General features: G+C 41.7%; 1 protein-coding gene across 3 annotated transcripts in view; it reads right to left on the bottom strand.

Annotated features, from left to right (window-relative positions):
• LOC139406915 (neuronal growth regulator 1) overlaps nucleotides 1-14,995 on the bottom strand; it is a 397,350-nt gene that overhangs the window by 151,308 nt on the left and 231,047 nt on the right. For all 3 annotated transcript variants that reach the window (XM_071150075.1, XM_071150076.1, XM_071150077.1), the window contains exon 4: nucleotides 7-138. In XM_071150075.1, the coding sequence (XP_071006176.1) occupies nucleotides 7-138 (132 nt within the window). The remainder of the gene's footprint in view (nucleotides 1-6; nucleotides 139-14,995) is intronic.

The following is a 14,995-nucleotide window of genomic DNA, read 5'->3' as shown; positions in this document are numbered from 1 at the left end:
ACTTACATTTGACTATGACTTTCACCGTCTTGGTGTCAGGAGAGGCAATGTCATTCATTGCACTGCATTCATAGTCCCCTGCTTGGTCCCTCGTGATACCGGTGATGTTTAGATATTCTCCACTGTCATACTTCCTGGCTACAAACAAGAGGAAAAAAACATATTCCTATTCAGGAAGATACAGTATACAAGGTGCTTCAACATCAATTCCCTAAATACAGGAAAATAATTAGTACAATGATATACAGTTCCTTGAGAAAGTATTCACACCCCTTAACTTTTTATACATTTTGTTGTGTTACAGCCTGAATTTAAAATGGACTAAATTGAGATATTGTGTCACTGATCTACACACAATACCCCACAATGTTAAAGTGGAATCATGTTTTTATACATTTTTACAAATCAATAAAACAATAAATAAGCCCTTTGTTATTGAAAGCCTAAATAAGAGTAAAAATGTGCTTAACAAGTCACATATTAAGTTGCATGGACTCACTCGGTGGGCAATAATGATTTTTGAATGACTATCTGTAACCCACACATACAGTGCCTTGCGAAAGTATTCGGCCCCCTTGAACTTTGCGACCTTTTGCCACATTTCAGGCTTCAAACATAAAGATATACAACTGTATTTTTTGTGAAGAATCAACAACAAGTGGGACACAATCATGAAGTGGAACGACATTTATTGGATATTTCAAACTTTTTTAACAAATCAAAAACTGAAAAATTGGGCCTGCAAAATTATTCAGCCCCTTTACTTTCAGTGCAGCAAACTCTCTCCAGAAGTTCAGTGAGGATCTCTGAATGATCCAATGTTGACCTAAATGACTAATGATGATAAATAACTATATCTATTGTTCTTATTTTTGTTGTTGTTGTGTGATTTGGATTAATCCACTCTACCACACGGCACCCCACTAATCTACTGACCGAACGCAAGAGGTGGCTAACAACAGACTCCATCCTATGCTAGCTTGCTACCGGTTGGCCTGGCTAGCTGTCTAAATCGCCGTGACCCTCAACCAACCTCTCCACTCACTGGACCCTTTTGATCACTCGACTAAGCATGCCTCTCCTTAATGTCAATATGTCTTGTCCATTGCTGTTCTGGTTAGTGTTTATTGGCTTATTTCACTGTAGAGCCTCTAGTCCTGCTCACTATACCTTATCCAACCTATTAGTTCCACCACCCACACATGCAATGACATCTCCTGGTTTCAATGATGTTTCTAGAGACAATATCTCTCTCTTCATCACTCAATACCTAGGTTTACCTCCACTGTATTCACATCCTACCATACCTTTGTCTGTACATTATACCTTGATGCTATTTTATCGCCCCCAGAAACCTCCTTTTACTCTCTGTTCCAGACGTTCTAGACGACCAATTCTTATTGCTTTTAGTCGCACCCTTATTCTACTCCTCCTATGTTCCTCTGGCGATGTAGAGGTGAATCCAGGCCCTGCAGTGCCTAGCTCCACTCCTATTCCCCAGGCGCTCTCTTTTGACGACTTCTGTAACCGTAATAGCCTTGGTTTCATGCATGTTAACATTAGAAGCCTCCTCCCTAAGTTTGTTCTATTCACTGCTTTAGCACACTTTGCCAACCCGGATGTTCTAGCTGTGTCTGAATCCTGGCTTAGGAAGACCACCAAAAATTCAGACATTTTAATTCCAAACTACAACATTTTCAGACAAGATAGAACTGCCAAAGGGGGCGGTGTTGCAATCTACTGCAAAGATAGCCTGCAGAGTTCTGTCCTACTATCCAGGTCTGTACCCAAACAATTTGAACTTCTACTTTTAAAAATCCACCTCTCTAAAAACAAGTCTCTCACCGTTGCCGCCTGCTATAGACCACCCTCTGCCCCCAGCTGTGCTCTGGACACCATATGTGAACTGATTGCCCCCCATCTATCTTCAGAGCTCGTGCTGCTAGGCGACCTAAACTGGAACATGCTTAACACCCCAGCCATCCTACAATCTAAACTTGATGCCCTCAATCTCACACAAATTATCAATGAACCTACCAGGTACCTCCCCAAAGCCTTAAACACGGGCACCCTCATAGATATCATCCTAACCAACTTCCCCTCTAAATACACCTCTGCTGTCTTCAACCAAGATCTCAGCGATCACTGCCTCATTGCCTGCATCCGTAATGGGTCAGCGGTCAAACGACCTCCTCTCATCACTGTAAAACGCTCCCTGAAACACTTCAGCGAGCAGGCCTTTCTAATCGACCTGGCCGGGGTATCCTGGAAGGATATTGACCTCATCCCGTCAGTAGAGGATGCCTGGATATTTTTTAAAAATGCCTTCCTAACCATCTTAAATAAACATGCCCCATTCAAGAAATTTAGAACCAGGAACAGATATAGCCCTTGGTTCTCCCCAGACCTGACTGCCCTTAACCAACACAAAAACATCCTATGGCGTTCTGCATTAGCATCGAACAGCCCCCGTGATACGCAGCTGTTCAGGGAAGCTAGAAACCATTATACACAGGCAGTTAGAAAAGCCAAGGCTAGCTTTTTCAAGCAGAAATTTGCTTCTTGCAACACTAACTCAAAAAAGTTCTGGGACACTGTAAAGTTCATGGAGAATAAGAACACCTCCTCCCAGCTGCCCACTGCACTGAAGATAGGAAACACTGTCACCACTGATAAATCCACCATAATTGAACATTTCAATAAGCATTTTTCTACTGCTGGCCATGCTTTCCACCTGGCTACTCCTACCCCTGTCAACAGCACTGCACCCCCAACAGCAACTCGCCCAAGCCTTCCCCATTTCTCCTTCTCCCAAATCCATTCAGCTGATGTTCTGAAAGAGCTGCAAAATCTGGACCCCTACAAATCAGCCGGACTAGACAATCTGGACCCTTTCTTTCTAAAATTATCTGCCGAAATTGTTGCCACCCCTATTACTAGCCTGTTCAACCTCTCTTTCGTGTCGTCTGAGATTCCCATAGATTGGAAAGCAGCTGCGGTCATCCCCCTCTTCAAAGGGGGGGACACTCTTGACCCAAACTGCTACAGACCTATATCTATCCTACCATGCCTTTCTAAGGTCTTCGAAAGCCAAGTCAACAAACAGATTACCGACCATTTTGAATCTCACCATACCTTCTCTGCTATGCAATCTGGTTTCAGAGCTGGTCATGGGTGCACCTCAGCCACGCTCAAGGTCCTAAACGATATCTTAACCGCCATCGATAAGAAACATTACTGTGCAGCCGTATTCATTGATCTGGCCAAGGCTTTCGACTCTGTCAATCACCACATCCTCATCGGCAGACGCAACAGCCTTGGTTTCTCAAATGATTCCCTCGCCTGGTTCACCAACTACTTCTCTGATAGAGTTCAGTGTGTCAAATCGGAGGGTCTGTTGTCCGGACCTCTGGAAGTCTCTATGGGGGTGCCACAGGGTTCAATTCTTGGACCGACTCTCTTCTCTGTATACATCAATGAGGTCGCTCTTGCTGCTGGTGAGTCTCTGATCCACCTCTACGCAGACGACACCATTCTGTATACTTCCGGCCCTTCTTTGGACACTGTGTTAACAACCCTCCAGGCAAGCTTCAATGCCATACAACTCTCCTTCCGTGGCCTCCAATTGCTCTTAAATACAAGTAAAACTAAATGCATGCTCTTCAACCGATCGCTACCTGCACCTACCCGCCTGTCCAACATCACTACTCTGGACGGCTCTGACTTAGAATACGTGGACAACTACAAATACTTAGGTGTCTGGTTAGACTGTAAACTCTCCTTCCAGACCCATATCAAACATCTCCAATCCAAAGTTAAATCTAGAATTGGCTTCCTATTTCGCAACAAAGCATCCTTCACTCATGCTGCCAAACATACCCTTGTAAAACTGACCATCCTACCAATCCTCGACTTTGGCGATGTCATTTACAAAATAGCCTCCAATACCCTACTCAACAAATTGGATGCAGTCTATCACAGTGCAATCCGTTTTGTCACCAAAGCCCCATATACTACCCACCATTGCGACCTGTACGCTCTCGTTGGCTGGCCCTCACTTCATACTCGTCGCCAAACCCACTGGCTCCATGTCATCTACAAGACCCTGCTAGGTAAAGTCCCCCCTTATCTCAGCTCGCTGGTCACCATAGCATCTCCCACCTGTAGCACACGCTCCAGCAGGTATATCTCTCTAGTCACCCCCAAAACCAATTCTTTCTTTGGCCGCCTCTCTTTCCAGTTCTCTGCTGCCAATGACTGGAACGAACTACAAAAATCTCTGAAACTGGAAACACTTATCTCCCTCACTAGCTTTAAGCACCAACTGTCAGAGCAGCTCACAGATTACTGCACCTGTACATAGCCCACCTATAATTTAGCCCTATCAACAACCTCTTTCCCAACTGTATTTAATTTATTTATTTATTTTGCTCCTTTGCACCCCATTATTTTTATTTCTAATTTGCACATTCTTCCATTGCAAAACTACCATTCCAGTGTTTTACTTGCTATATTGTATTTACCTTGCCACCAAGGCCTTTTTTGCCTTTACCTCCCTTCTCACCTCATTTGCTCACATTGTATATAGACTTGTTTATACTTTATTATTGACTGTATGTTTGTTTTACTCCATGTGTAACTCTGTGTTGTTGTATCTGTCGAACTGCTTTGCTTTATCTTGGCCAGGTCGCAATTGTAAATGAGAACTTGTTCTCAACTTGCCTACCTGGTTAAATAAAGGTAAAATAAATAAATAAAATAAATAAATAAATACAATCCACCTGTGTGTAATCAAGTCTCCGTATAAATGCACCTGCACTGTGATAGTCTCAGAGGTCTGTTAAAAGCGCAGAGAGCATCATGAAGAACAAGGAACACACCAGGCAGGTCCGAGATACTGTTGTGAAGAAGTTTAAAGCCGGATTTGGATACAAAAAGATTTCCCAAGCTTTAAACATCCCAAGGAGCACTGTGCAAGCGATAATATTGAAATAGAAGGAGTATCAGACCACTGCAAATCTACCAAGACCTGGCCGTCCCTCTAAACTTTCAGCTCATACAAGGAGAAGACTGATCAGCGATGCAGCCAAGAGGCCCATGATCACTCTGGATGAACTGCAGAGATCTACAGCTGAGGTGGGAGACTCTGTCCATAGGACAACAATCAGTCGTATATTGCACAAATCTGGCCTTTATGGAAGAGTGGCAAGATGAAAGCCATTTCTTAAATATATCCATAAAAAGTGTTGTTTAAAGTTTGCCACAAGCCACCTGGGAGACACACCAAACATGTGGAAGAAGGTGCTCTGGTCAGATGAAACCAAAATTGAACTTTTTGGCAACAATGCAAAACGTTATGTTTGGCGTAAAAGCAACACAGCTGAACACACCATCCCCACTGTCAAACATGGTGGTGGCAGCATCATGGTTTGGGCCTGCTTTTCTTCAGCAGGGACAGGGAAGATGGTTAAAATTGATGGGAAGATGGATGGAGCCAAATACAGGACCATTCTGGAAGAAAACCTGATGGAGTCTGCAAAAGACCTGAGACTGGGACGGAGATTTGTCTTCCAACAAGACAATGATCCAAAACATAAAGCAAAATCTACAATGGAATGGTTCAAAAATAAACATATCCAGTTGTTAGAATGACCAAGTCAAAGTCCAGACCTGAATCCAATCTAGAATCTGTGGAAAGAACTGAAAACTGCTGTTCACAAATGCTCTCCATCCAACCTCACTGAGCTCGAGCTGTTTTGCAAGGAGGAATGGGAAAAAAATTCAGTCTTTCGATGTGCAAAACTGATAGAGACATACCCCAAGCGACTTACAGCTGTAATCGCAGCAAAAGGTGGCGCTACAAAGTATTAACTTAAGGGGGCTGAATAATTTTGCACGCCCAATTTTTCAGTTTTTGATTTGTTAAAAAGGTTTGAAATATCCAATAAATGTCGTTCCACTTCATGATTGTGTCCCACTTGTTGTTGATTCTTCACAAAAAAATACAGTTTTATATCTTTATGTTTGAAGCCTGAAATGTGGCAAAAGGTCGCAAAGTTCAAGGGGGCCGAATACTTTCGCAAGGCACTGTACAATTATCTATAGGGTCCCTCAGTCAAGCAGTAAATATAAAACGCATATTCAACCACAAAGACCACAAAGGAGGTTTTCCAGTGGCTATCAAAGAAGGGCAGCATTAGTAGTGTAAAAAAAAGCAGACATTGAATATCCCTTTGAGCATGGTGAAGTTATTAATTACACTTTGGATGGTGTACCAATAAACCCAGTCACAACAAATATACATGCGTCCTTACTAATTCAGTTGCCGGAGAGGAAGGAAACCACCCAGGGAATGCACCATGAGGCCAAGGTTAAAACAGTTACAGAGTTTAACGGCTGTGAAAGGAGAAAACTGAGGATGGATCAACAACATTGTATTTACTCCACAATACTAACTGAAACGACAGAGTGAATAGAAGGAAGCCTGTACAGAATAAAAATATTCCAAAACATGCATCCTGTTTGCAATAAGGTACAAAAGTAGTACTGCAAAAAAAAATTGTAAATAACTGTACTTTTTGTATGGAATACAAAGTGTTATGTTTGGGGCAAATCCAACACAACACATCACTGACTATCAAGTGTTTTATTTAGGGGGTAGATGAGCTTTCATATTGCAGATAGATTTCCAATCCAATGGGTGTGTGTGTGTATATATATATATATATATATATATATATATATATATATATATATTCACAAAAACAGAATCTTAAAAGAAATATATATTTTCCTTTACTATTTTCCAATACCCTACCACCCCTCCCCTAATTGGAGTAAACAAATGGACAACAACACGTAGGCTTCTACTTACAGCTTGTACATACTATATACATTTTACGGACACAGTATATTTTTACAATAGTTATATTTTGTTTGCACTTAGTCCCATCCGTCAGCTACCCTCAACCCCTACCTTCTATCTCTGAAGACATTCCCGTTTTGATTTATATTTGCTATATATTTTTAACTGTGCTGTTTCACAAAAGTTCTGAACCTACAGTATATATATATATATATATATATATATATATATATATTCTACGAACACAGTACATTTTACATTCGTAATTTTCTTATTTATAGTCCCACAATTCAGCTCCACTCAACACCTACCATCTATCTCTGAACACCATCCAGTCTTGATTACTATTTGCCATATATTTTTCTACTGTGCTGTGATGTTTCACAAAAGTTCTGAACATTTCTACTCTCAAAGTTTCTACAGATTGTAAATTAAATATACTTTTTTAAGCTAAAAGTGTTATATTATTGATCGATTGACTTTGACATTTCAAATCACCCAGCACTGCTATTTGCAGAGTTAGCTCCAGGTAAATGTTGCAATTCTTCAGCTATTCCTGAACGTGTGACCAAAAACAAGCTACATATGGACAGTACCAAAACAAATTATACAATTATTCTAACTCTTTGGCCTGAATGCCAAGCGTCAAGTCTGGAGGAAACCTGGTACCACCCCTACGGTGAAGCACGGTGTTGCCAGCATCTTGCTGTGGGGATGTTGTTCAGCGGCAGGGACTGGAAGACTAGTCAGGATCAAGGGAAAGATGAACAGAGCAAAGTACAGAGAGATCCTTGATGAAAACCTGCTTCAAACCTTCAAACCTTCACCCCAGACTGGGGTGAAGGTTCACCTTCCAACAGGACAACGACAGTGAGCGCACAACGAAGACAACACAGAAGTGGGTTCGGGGACACGTCTCTGAATGTCCTTGAGTGGTTCAGCCAGAGCCCATACTTGAACACAAATTAACATTTCTGGAGAGACCTGAAAATGTCTGTGCAGCGAAGCTCCACACACTGCAGCAGGGATTTTGGCCCACTCCTCCATACAGACCATCTTCAGATCCTTCAGGTTTCGGGTTGTCGTTGGGCAATACAGACTTTCAGCTCCCTCCAAAGATTTTCTATTGGGTTCAGGTCTGGAGACTGGCTAGGCCACTCCAGGACCTTGAGATGCTTCTTACGGAGCCACTCCTTAGTTGCCCTGGCTGTGTGTTTCGGGTCGTTGTCATGCTGGAAGACCCAGCCACGACCCATCTTCAATGCTCTTACTGAGGGAAGGAGGTTGTTGGCCAAGATCTCGCGAAGCATGGCCCCATCAATCCTCCCCTCAATACGGTGCAGTCGTCCTGTCCCCTTTGCAGAAAAGCATCCCCAAAAAATGATGTTTCCACCTCCATGCTTCACGGTTGGGATGGTGTTCTTGGGGTTGTACTCATCCTTCTTCTTCCTCCAAACGCGGCGAGTGGAGTTTAGACCAAAAAGCTACATTTTTGTCTCATCAGACCACATGACCTTCTCCCATTCCTCCTCTGGATCATCCAGATGGTCATTGGCAAACTTCAGACGGGCCTAGACATACACTGGCTTGAGCAGGGGGACCTTGCGTGCGCTGCAGGATTTTAATCCATGACGGCGTAGTGTGTACTAATGGTTTTCTTTGAGACTGTGGTCCCAGCTCTCTTCAGGTCATTGACCAGGTCCTGCCGTGTAGTTCTGGGCTGATCCCTCACCTTCTTCATGATCATTGATGCCCCACGAGGTGAGATCTTGCATGGAGCCCCAGACCGAGGGGGATTGACCGTCATCTTGAACTTCTTCCATTTTCTAATAATTGCGCCAACAGTTGTTGCCTTCTCACCAAGCTGCTTGCCTATTGTCCTGTAGCCCATCCCAGCCTTGTGCAGGTCTAAATTGTTTTTATCTGATGTCCTTACACAGCTCTCTGGTCTTGGCCATTGTGGAGAGGTTGGAGTCTGTTTGATTGAGTGTGTGGACAGGTATCTTTTATACAGGTAACGAGTTCAAACAGGTGCAGCTAATGCAGGTTATGAGTGGAGAACAGGAGGGCTTCTTAAATAAAAACTAACTGGTTGGTAGGTGATAAAATACTTACAGTGGGGCAAAGAAGCATTTCAAGGTCCTGGAGTGGCCTAGCCAGTCTCCAGATCTCAACCCCATAGAAAATCTTTGGAGGGAGTTGAAAGTCCTTGTTGCCCAGCAACAGCCCCAAAACATCACTGCTCTAGAGGAGATCTGCATGGAGGAATGGGCCAAAATACCAGCAACAGTGTGTGAAAACCTTGTGAAGACTTACAGAAAACGTTTGACCTCTGTCATTACCAAAAAAGGGTATATAACAAAGTATTGAGATAAACTTTTGTTATTGACCAAATACTTATTTTCCACCATAATTTGCAAATAAATTCATAAAAAATCCTACAATGTGATTTTCTGGATTTTTTTCTTCTCATTTTGTCTGTCATAGGTGAAGTCTACCTATGATGAAAATTACAGGCCTCTCTCATCTTTTTAAGTGGGAGAACTTGCACAATTGGTGGCTGACTAAATACTTTTTTGCCCCACTGTATGTCATGCAATAAAATGCTAATAAATTACCTAAAAATCATACAATGTGATTTTCTGGATTTTTGTTTTAGATTCCGTCTCTCATAGTTGAAGTGTACCTAAGATTAAAACAAATGACAGACCTCTACATGCTTTGTAAGTAGGGAAAACCTGCAAAATCGGCAGTGTATCAACTACTTGTTCTCCCCACTGTAACTATTCACCCCCCCCCCCCCCCAAAAAAAAAGTCAGTACCTTGTAGAGCCACCTTTTGTAGCAATACAGCTGCAAATCTCTTGGGATATGGGATAAGCTTGGCACATCAAGCCACTGGGATTTTCGCCAATTCTTCAAGGCAAAACTGCTCCAGCTCCTTCAAGTTGGATGTGTTCCGCTGGTGTACAGCAATGTTTAAGTCATACCACAGATTCTCAATTGGACTGAGGTCTGGGCTTTGACTAGGCCATTCCAAGACATTTAAATGTTTCCCCTTAAACCACTCGGGTGTTGCTTTAGCAGTATGCTTAGGGTCATTGTCCTGCTGGAAGGTGAACCTCCCTCCCAGTCTCAAATCTCTAAAAGACTGAAACAGGTTTCCCTCAAGAATTTCCCTGTATTTAGCGCCATCCATCATTCCTTCAATTCTGACCAGTTTCCCAGTCCCTGCCGATGAAAAACATCCCAACAACAACAGGTTATGTCGATATAGGACTCATTTTAATGTGGATATAGATACTTTTGTACCTTTTTCCTCCAGCATCTTCACAAGATAATTTGCTGTTGTTCTGGGATTGATTTTCATTTTTCGCACCAAAGTATGTTCATCTCTAGAACACAGAACGCGTCTACTTCCTGAGCGGCATGACGGCTGCACGGTCCCGTGGTGTTTATACTTGCATACTATTGTTTGTACAGATGAACGTGGTACCTTCAGGAGTATGGAAACTGCTCCAAGGATGAACCAGACTTGTGGGGGTCTACATTTTTCTTCTGAGGTCTTGGCTGATTTCTTTAGATTTTCCCATGATATCAAGCAAAGAGGCACTGAGTTTGAAGGTAGGTCTTGAAAAACATCCACAGGTACACTTCCAATTGATTCGAATGATGTCAATTAGCCTATCAGAAGCTTCTAAAGCCATGACATCATTTTCTGGAATTTTCCAAGCTGTTTAAAGGCACTGTCAACTTAGTGTATGTAAACTTCTGACCCACTGGGATTGTGATACAGTGAATTATAATTGAAATAATCTGTCTGTAAACAATTGTTGGAAAAATTACTTGTGTCAGGCACAAAGTAGATGTCCTAACCGACTTGACAAAACTATAGTTTGTTTACAAGAAATGTGTAGAGTGGTTGAAAAACGAGTTTTAATGACTCCAACCTAAGTGTATGTAAACTTCCGACTTCAACTGTACATGAAATTAGTTGCAAAATGAATAGGAAACATAGTCAAGAAGTTGACAAGATTTTAAATAATGATTTTTAATTGAAATAATAATTGTGTCCTTTCGTCAAAGAATCCTCCATTTGCATCAATTACAGCCTTGCAGACCTTTGGCATTCTAATTGTCAATTTGTTGATGTGATCTGAAGAGATTTCACCCCATGCTTCCTGAAGCACCTCTCACAAGTTGGATTGTCTTGATGGGCACTTCTTACGTACCATACGGTCAAGATGCTCCCACAGCAGCTCAATAGGATTGACATCCAGTGACTGTGCTGGCCACTCCATTATAGACAGAATACCAGCTGACTGCTTCTTCCCTAAATAGTTATTTCATAGTTTGGAGCTGTGTTTGGGTCACTGTCCTGTTGTAGGAAGAAATTTGCTTGAATTAAGCGCCATCCACAGGGTATAGCATGGCGTTGCAAAATGGAATCATAACCTTCCCTCTTCAAGATCCCTTTAACCCTGTACAAATCTCCCACTTTACCACTAACAAAGCACCCCCTGGACCATCACATTACCTCCACCTTGCTTGACAGATGGTGTCAAACACTCCTCCAGCATCTTTTCATTTTTTCTGCATCTCACAAATCTTCCTCTTTGTGATCCTAACACTTCAAACTTAGATTTGTCTGTCCATAACACTATTTTCCAATCGTCCTCTGTCCAGTGTCTGTGTTCTTTTGCCCATCAGAGATATGGCTTTTTCTTTGCAACTCTGCCTAGAAGGCCAGCATTCCGGAGTCACCTCTACACTGTTGACGTTGAGACTGGTGTTTTGCGGGTACTATTTAATGAAGCTGCCAGTTGAGGACTTGTGAGGCGTCTGTTTCTCAAACTAGACACTCTAATGTACTTGTCCTCTTGCTCAGTTGTGCACCGGGGACTCACACTCCTCTTTCGATTCTGGTTAGAGACAGTTTGCTCTGTTCTGTGAAGGGATTAGTAAACAGCGTTGTCCGAGATCTTCAGTTTCTTGGCAATTTCTCGCATGGCATAGCCTTCATTTCTCCGAACAAGAATAGACTGACGAGTTTCAGAATACATTTCTTTGTTTCTGGCCATTTTGAGCCTGTAATCGAATCCACAAATGCTGACGCTCTAGATACTCAACTAGTCTAAAGAAGGCCAGTTGTATTGCTTCTTTATTCAACACAACAGTTTTCAGCTGTGCTAACATAATTGCAAAAGGGTTTTCTAATGATCAATTAGCCTTTTAAAATGATAAACTTGGATTAGCTAACACAACGTGCCATTGGAACACCTCTGTACGCCTATGTAGATATTCCATCAGCCGTTTCCAGCTACAATTGTCATTTCCAACATTAACAATGTCTAGACTGTATTTATAATCAATTTGATATTATTTTAATGGACAAAAAATGTGATTTTCTTTCAAAAACAAGGACATTTCTAAGTGACCCCAAACCTTTGAACGGTAATGTATTACCGTTACTTTGGTTACTTTGGGGATGATGTCTTCGATGCACTTATTAATGAAGCCTGTGACTGATGTGGGAAAATCCTCAATCCATCGGATGAAACCTGGAACATATTCCAGTCTGTGCTAAACCGTCCTGTAGCTTAGCATCCGCTTCATCGGAACACTTCTGTATTGAGGCCATCACTTGTACTTCCTGTTTGAATTTTTGCTTGTAAGCAGGAATCAGGAGGATAGAGTTATGGTTATGGCCAAATGGTTGGTGAGTGAAAGCTTTGTATGCGCCTCTGTGTGTGGAGTAACGGTAATCTAGAGTTTTCCGCCTCTAGTTGCACAGGTGACATACTGGTAGAAATTAGTTAAAATCACCGGCCACTAGGAGCACCACCTCTGGGAGAGTATTTTCTTGTTTGCTAATGGCTCTATACAGCACGTTGAGTCCAATCTTAGTGCCAGCATCGGTTTGTGGTGGTAAGTAGACAGCTACGAAAATGTTTCTATTTGTATTTATTTTGGATCCCCAAGGCAGCAGCTACTCTTCCTGGTGACCAGCAACATTTTTAAAACATTACAATATATTAACAACACATTTCACAACACATTAAGTGTGTGCCCACAGGCCACTACTCTACTAACACATCTCTACAACACAAAATCCACATGTACATGTGTATGTTATCATGTGTGAGCATGCATGTGTCTGTGTTTGTGTTACTTTACAGTCTCCGCTGTTCAATAAAGTGTATTTTTATCTGTATTTTTATCTAATTATACTGCTTGCATGAGTTACTTGATGTGGAATATAGTTCCATGTAGTCACTATGGTTACCAAATAGTATGGTCTACAGCTTATCATTAATTATTCTACCTTAGGCGAGCAGGACCTCAATACTACCTTTGTTAACTTCTTAAGGTATAGGGGGCAGCATTTTCACTTTTGGATAAATAGCATGCCCAATTTCAACTTCCTGCTACCCTTGCCAAGAATATAAGATATGCATATTATTAGTAGATTTGGATAGACAACACTCTGGAGTTTCTAAAACTGTTTGAATCATGTCTGTGAGTATAACATAACTTATGTAGCAGGCAAAAAGTCTCTGTCTGTTCAGTGGTTCTCATTGGGAAACGATATTTCTTAGGCACTTGTTTTCAGTTCCTACCGCTTCCACTGGATGTCACCCGTCTTTGGAATTTGGTTGAGGTTATTCCTCCTGTGCAATGAAGAAGTATGGCCATCTAGAAACTGCGTTTCTTGTCTTCCTGTATTGAAAACAGATAGACCGTCTTCAATTTGATCGATTATTAACATTAAAAAATACCTAAAGTTGTATTACAAAAGTAGTTTGAAATGTTTTGGCAAAGTTTATAGGCAACCTTTGAGATATTTTGTAGTGACGTTGCGCAATTTGGAAGCTGTCCAGCATCTGGATCAAACACGCCAAATAAATGGACATTTTGGATATATATGAACGGAATTAATCAAACAAAAGGACCAATTGTGATGTTTATGGGACATATTGGAGTGCCAACAAAATAAGCTCATCAAAGGTAAGGCATGTTTTATATTTTATTTCTGCGTTTTGTGTATGCTACTCTCTTTGTTTACTGTTGTGCTGTCATCAGATAATAGCTTCTTATGCTTTTGCCGAAAAGCCTTTTTAAAATCTGACATGTTGGCTGGATTCACTACGAGTGTAGCTTTAATTTAGTATCTTACATGCGTGATTTAATGAAAATTTTATTTTTATATAATATTATTTCAATTTGACGCGCTGCATTTTCCCTGGCTTTTGGCCAAGTGGGACGCAAGCGTCCCCTATACCATAAGAAGTGTTAACAACAGCACTAGCTGTTGAGAGAGACACACACTACCCCCCTGAGTTTTACCGACGCTGCTGTTCTGTCCTACCGACGAGTTAGATTTATATTTACCATGTCCTTGTTCAGCCAAGACTCGGAGAAACATAGGATATTAGTTTGTTAACAGATTGGCGTCACCTCGTTAGGCAGTATGTTTTTCACCTGTGCTGGCTTGTCCATCTCGTAAGTGGGAAGGTGTTTCACCTGTGCTGGCCCAGTAGATATTTACGAGGGTCTGGCCCAGTGCTCCAGTTGTCTTGAAAGATGACAAGGTTAACACCTTTAGTTGGCTCTCCCTATTTGATTTCTAAACAAACAATCCAGTAGTCTGATCTTCCCTGTAAGTTTTGCTACACTTTTTGGTTTGCTTCCTATATTTAAGTTTGGTGTGGGCTTTTCTTTTGTTTGCTTCCTCTTGGGCAAATTTAGTTGGAGCTCATGGTGGGTGTCTTTTAGGTCCCAGTTGTTGTTGCTAGTCAATTTTCAGCGGACACCCTCATGAGTGTCTTTCAAAACCCCTCCTAAAACCACACCTGTTTAATTTAGTTGTTATCAGTGACTCTGTTACTTTCCCTTTCTGTTTGAGTGACAATTTCTTCAGATCACATTGATAGGAGCACGTCCAGTTTATTCACCAGTGATTGCACATTCTCCAATGAAATTGAGGGCAGTGGTGGTTTATCCACTTGCCAACGTAGTCTCGTCAGCCTCTATAATGGCGCCTCTTCCTCCTTCGAGTGTCGGGGATTTGGGCCTGGTCCGGGATGTGCAGTATGTCATTCGCTCATTGAAGTAGAAATCCTCATCCAAA

The sequence above is a fragment of the Oncorhynchus clarkii genome, chromosome 4 (assembly GCF_045791955.1).
Source record: "Oncorhynchus clarkii lewisi isolate Uvic-CL-2024 chromosome 4, UVic_Ocla_1.0, whole genome shotgun sequence".
In the NCBI taxonomy this organism is placed as follows: domain Eukaryota; kingdom Metazoa; phylum Chordata; class Actinopteri; order Salmoniformes; family Salmonidae; genus Oncorhynchus; species Oncorhynchus clarkii.
This window is presented reverse-complemented; position numbering and strand designations above follow the sequence as displayed.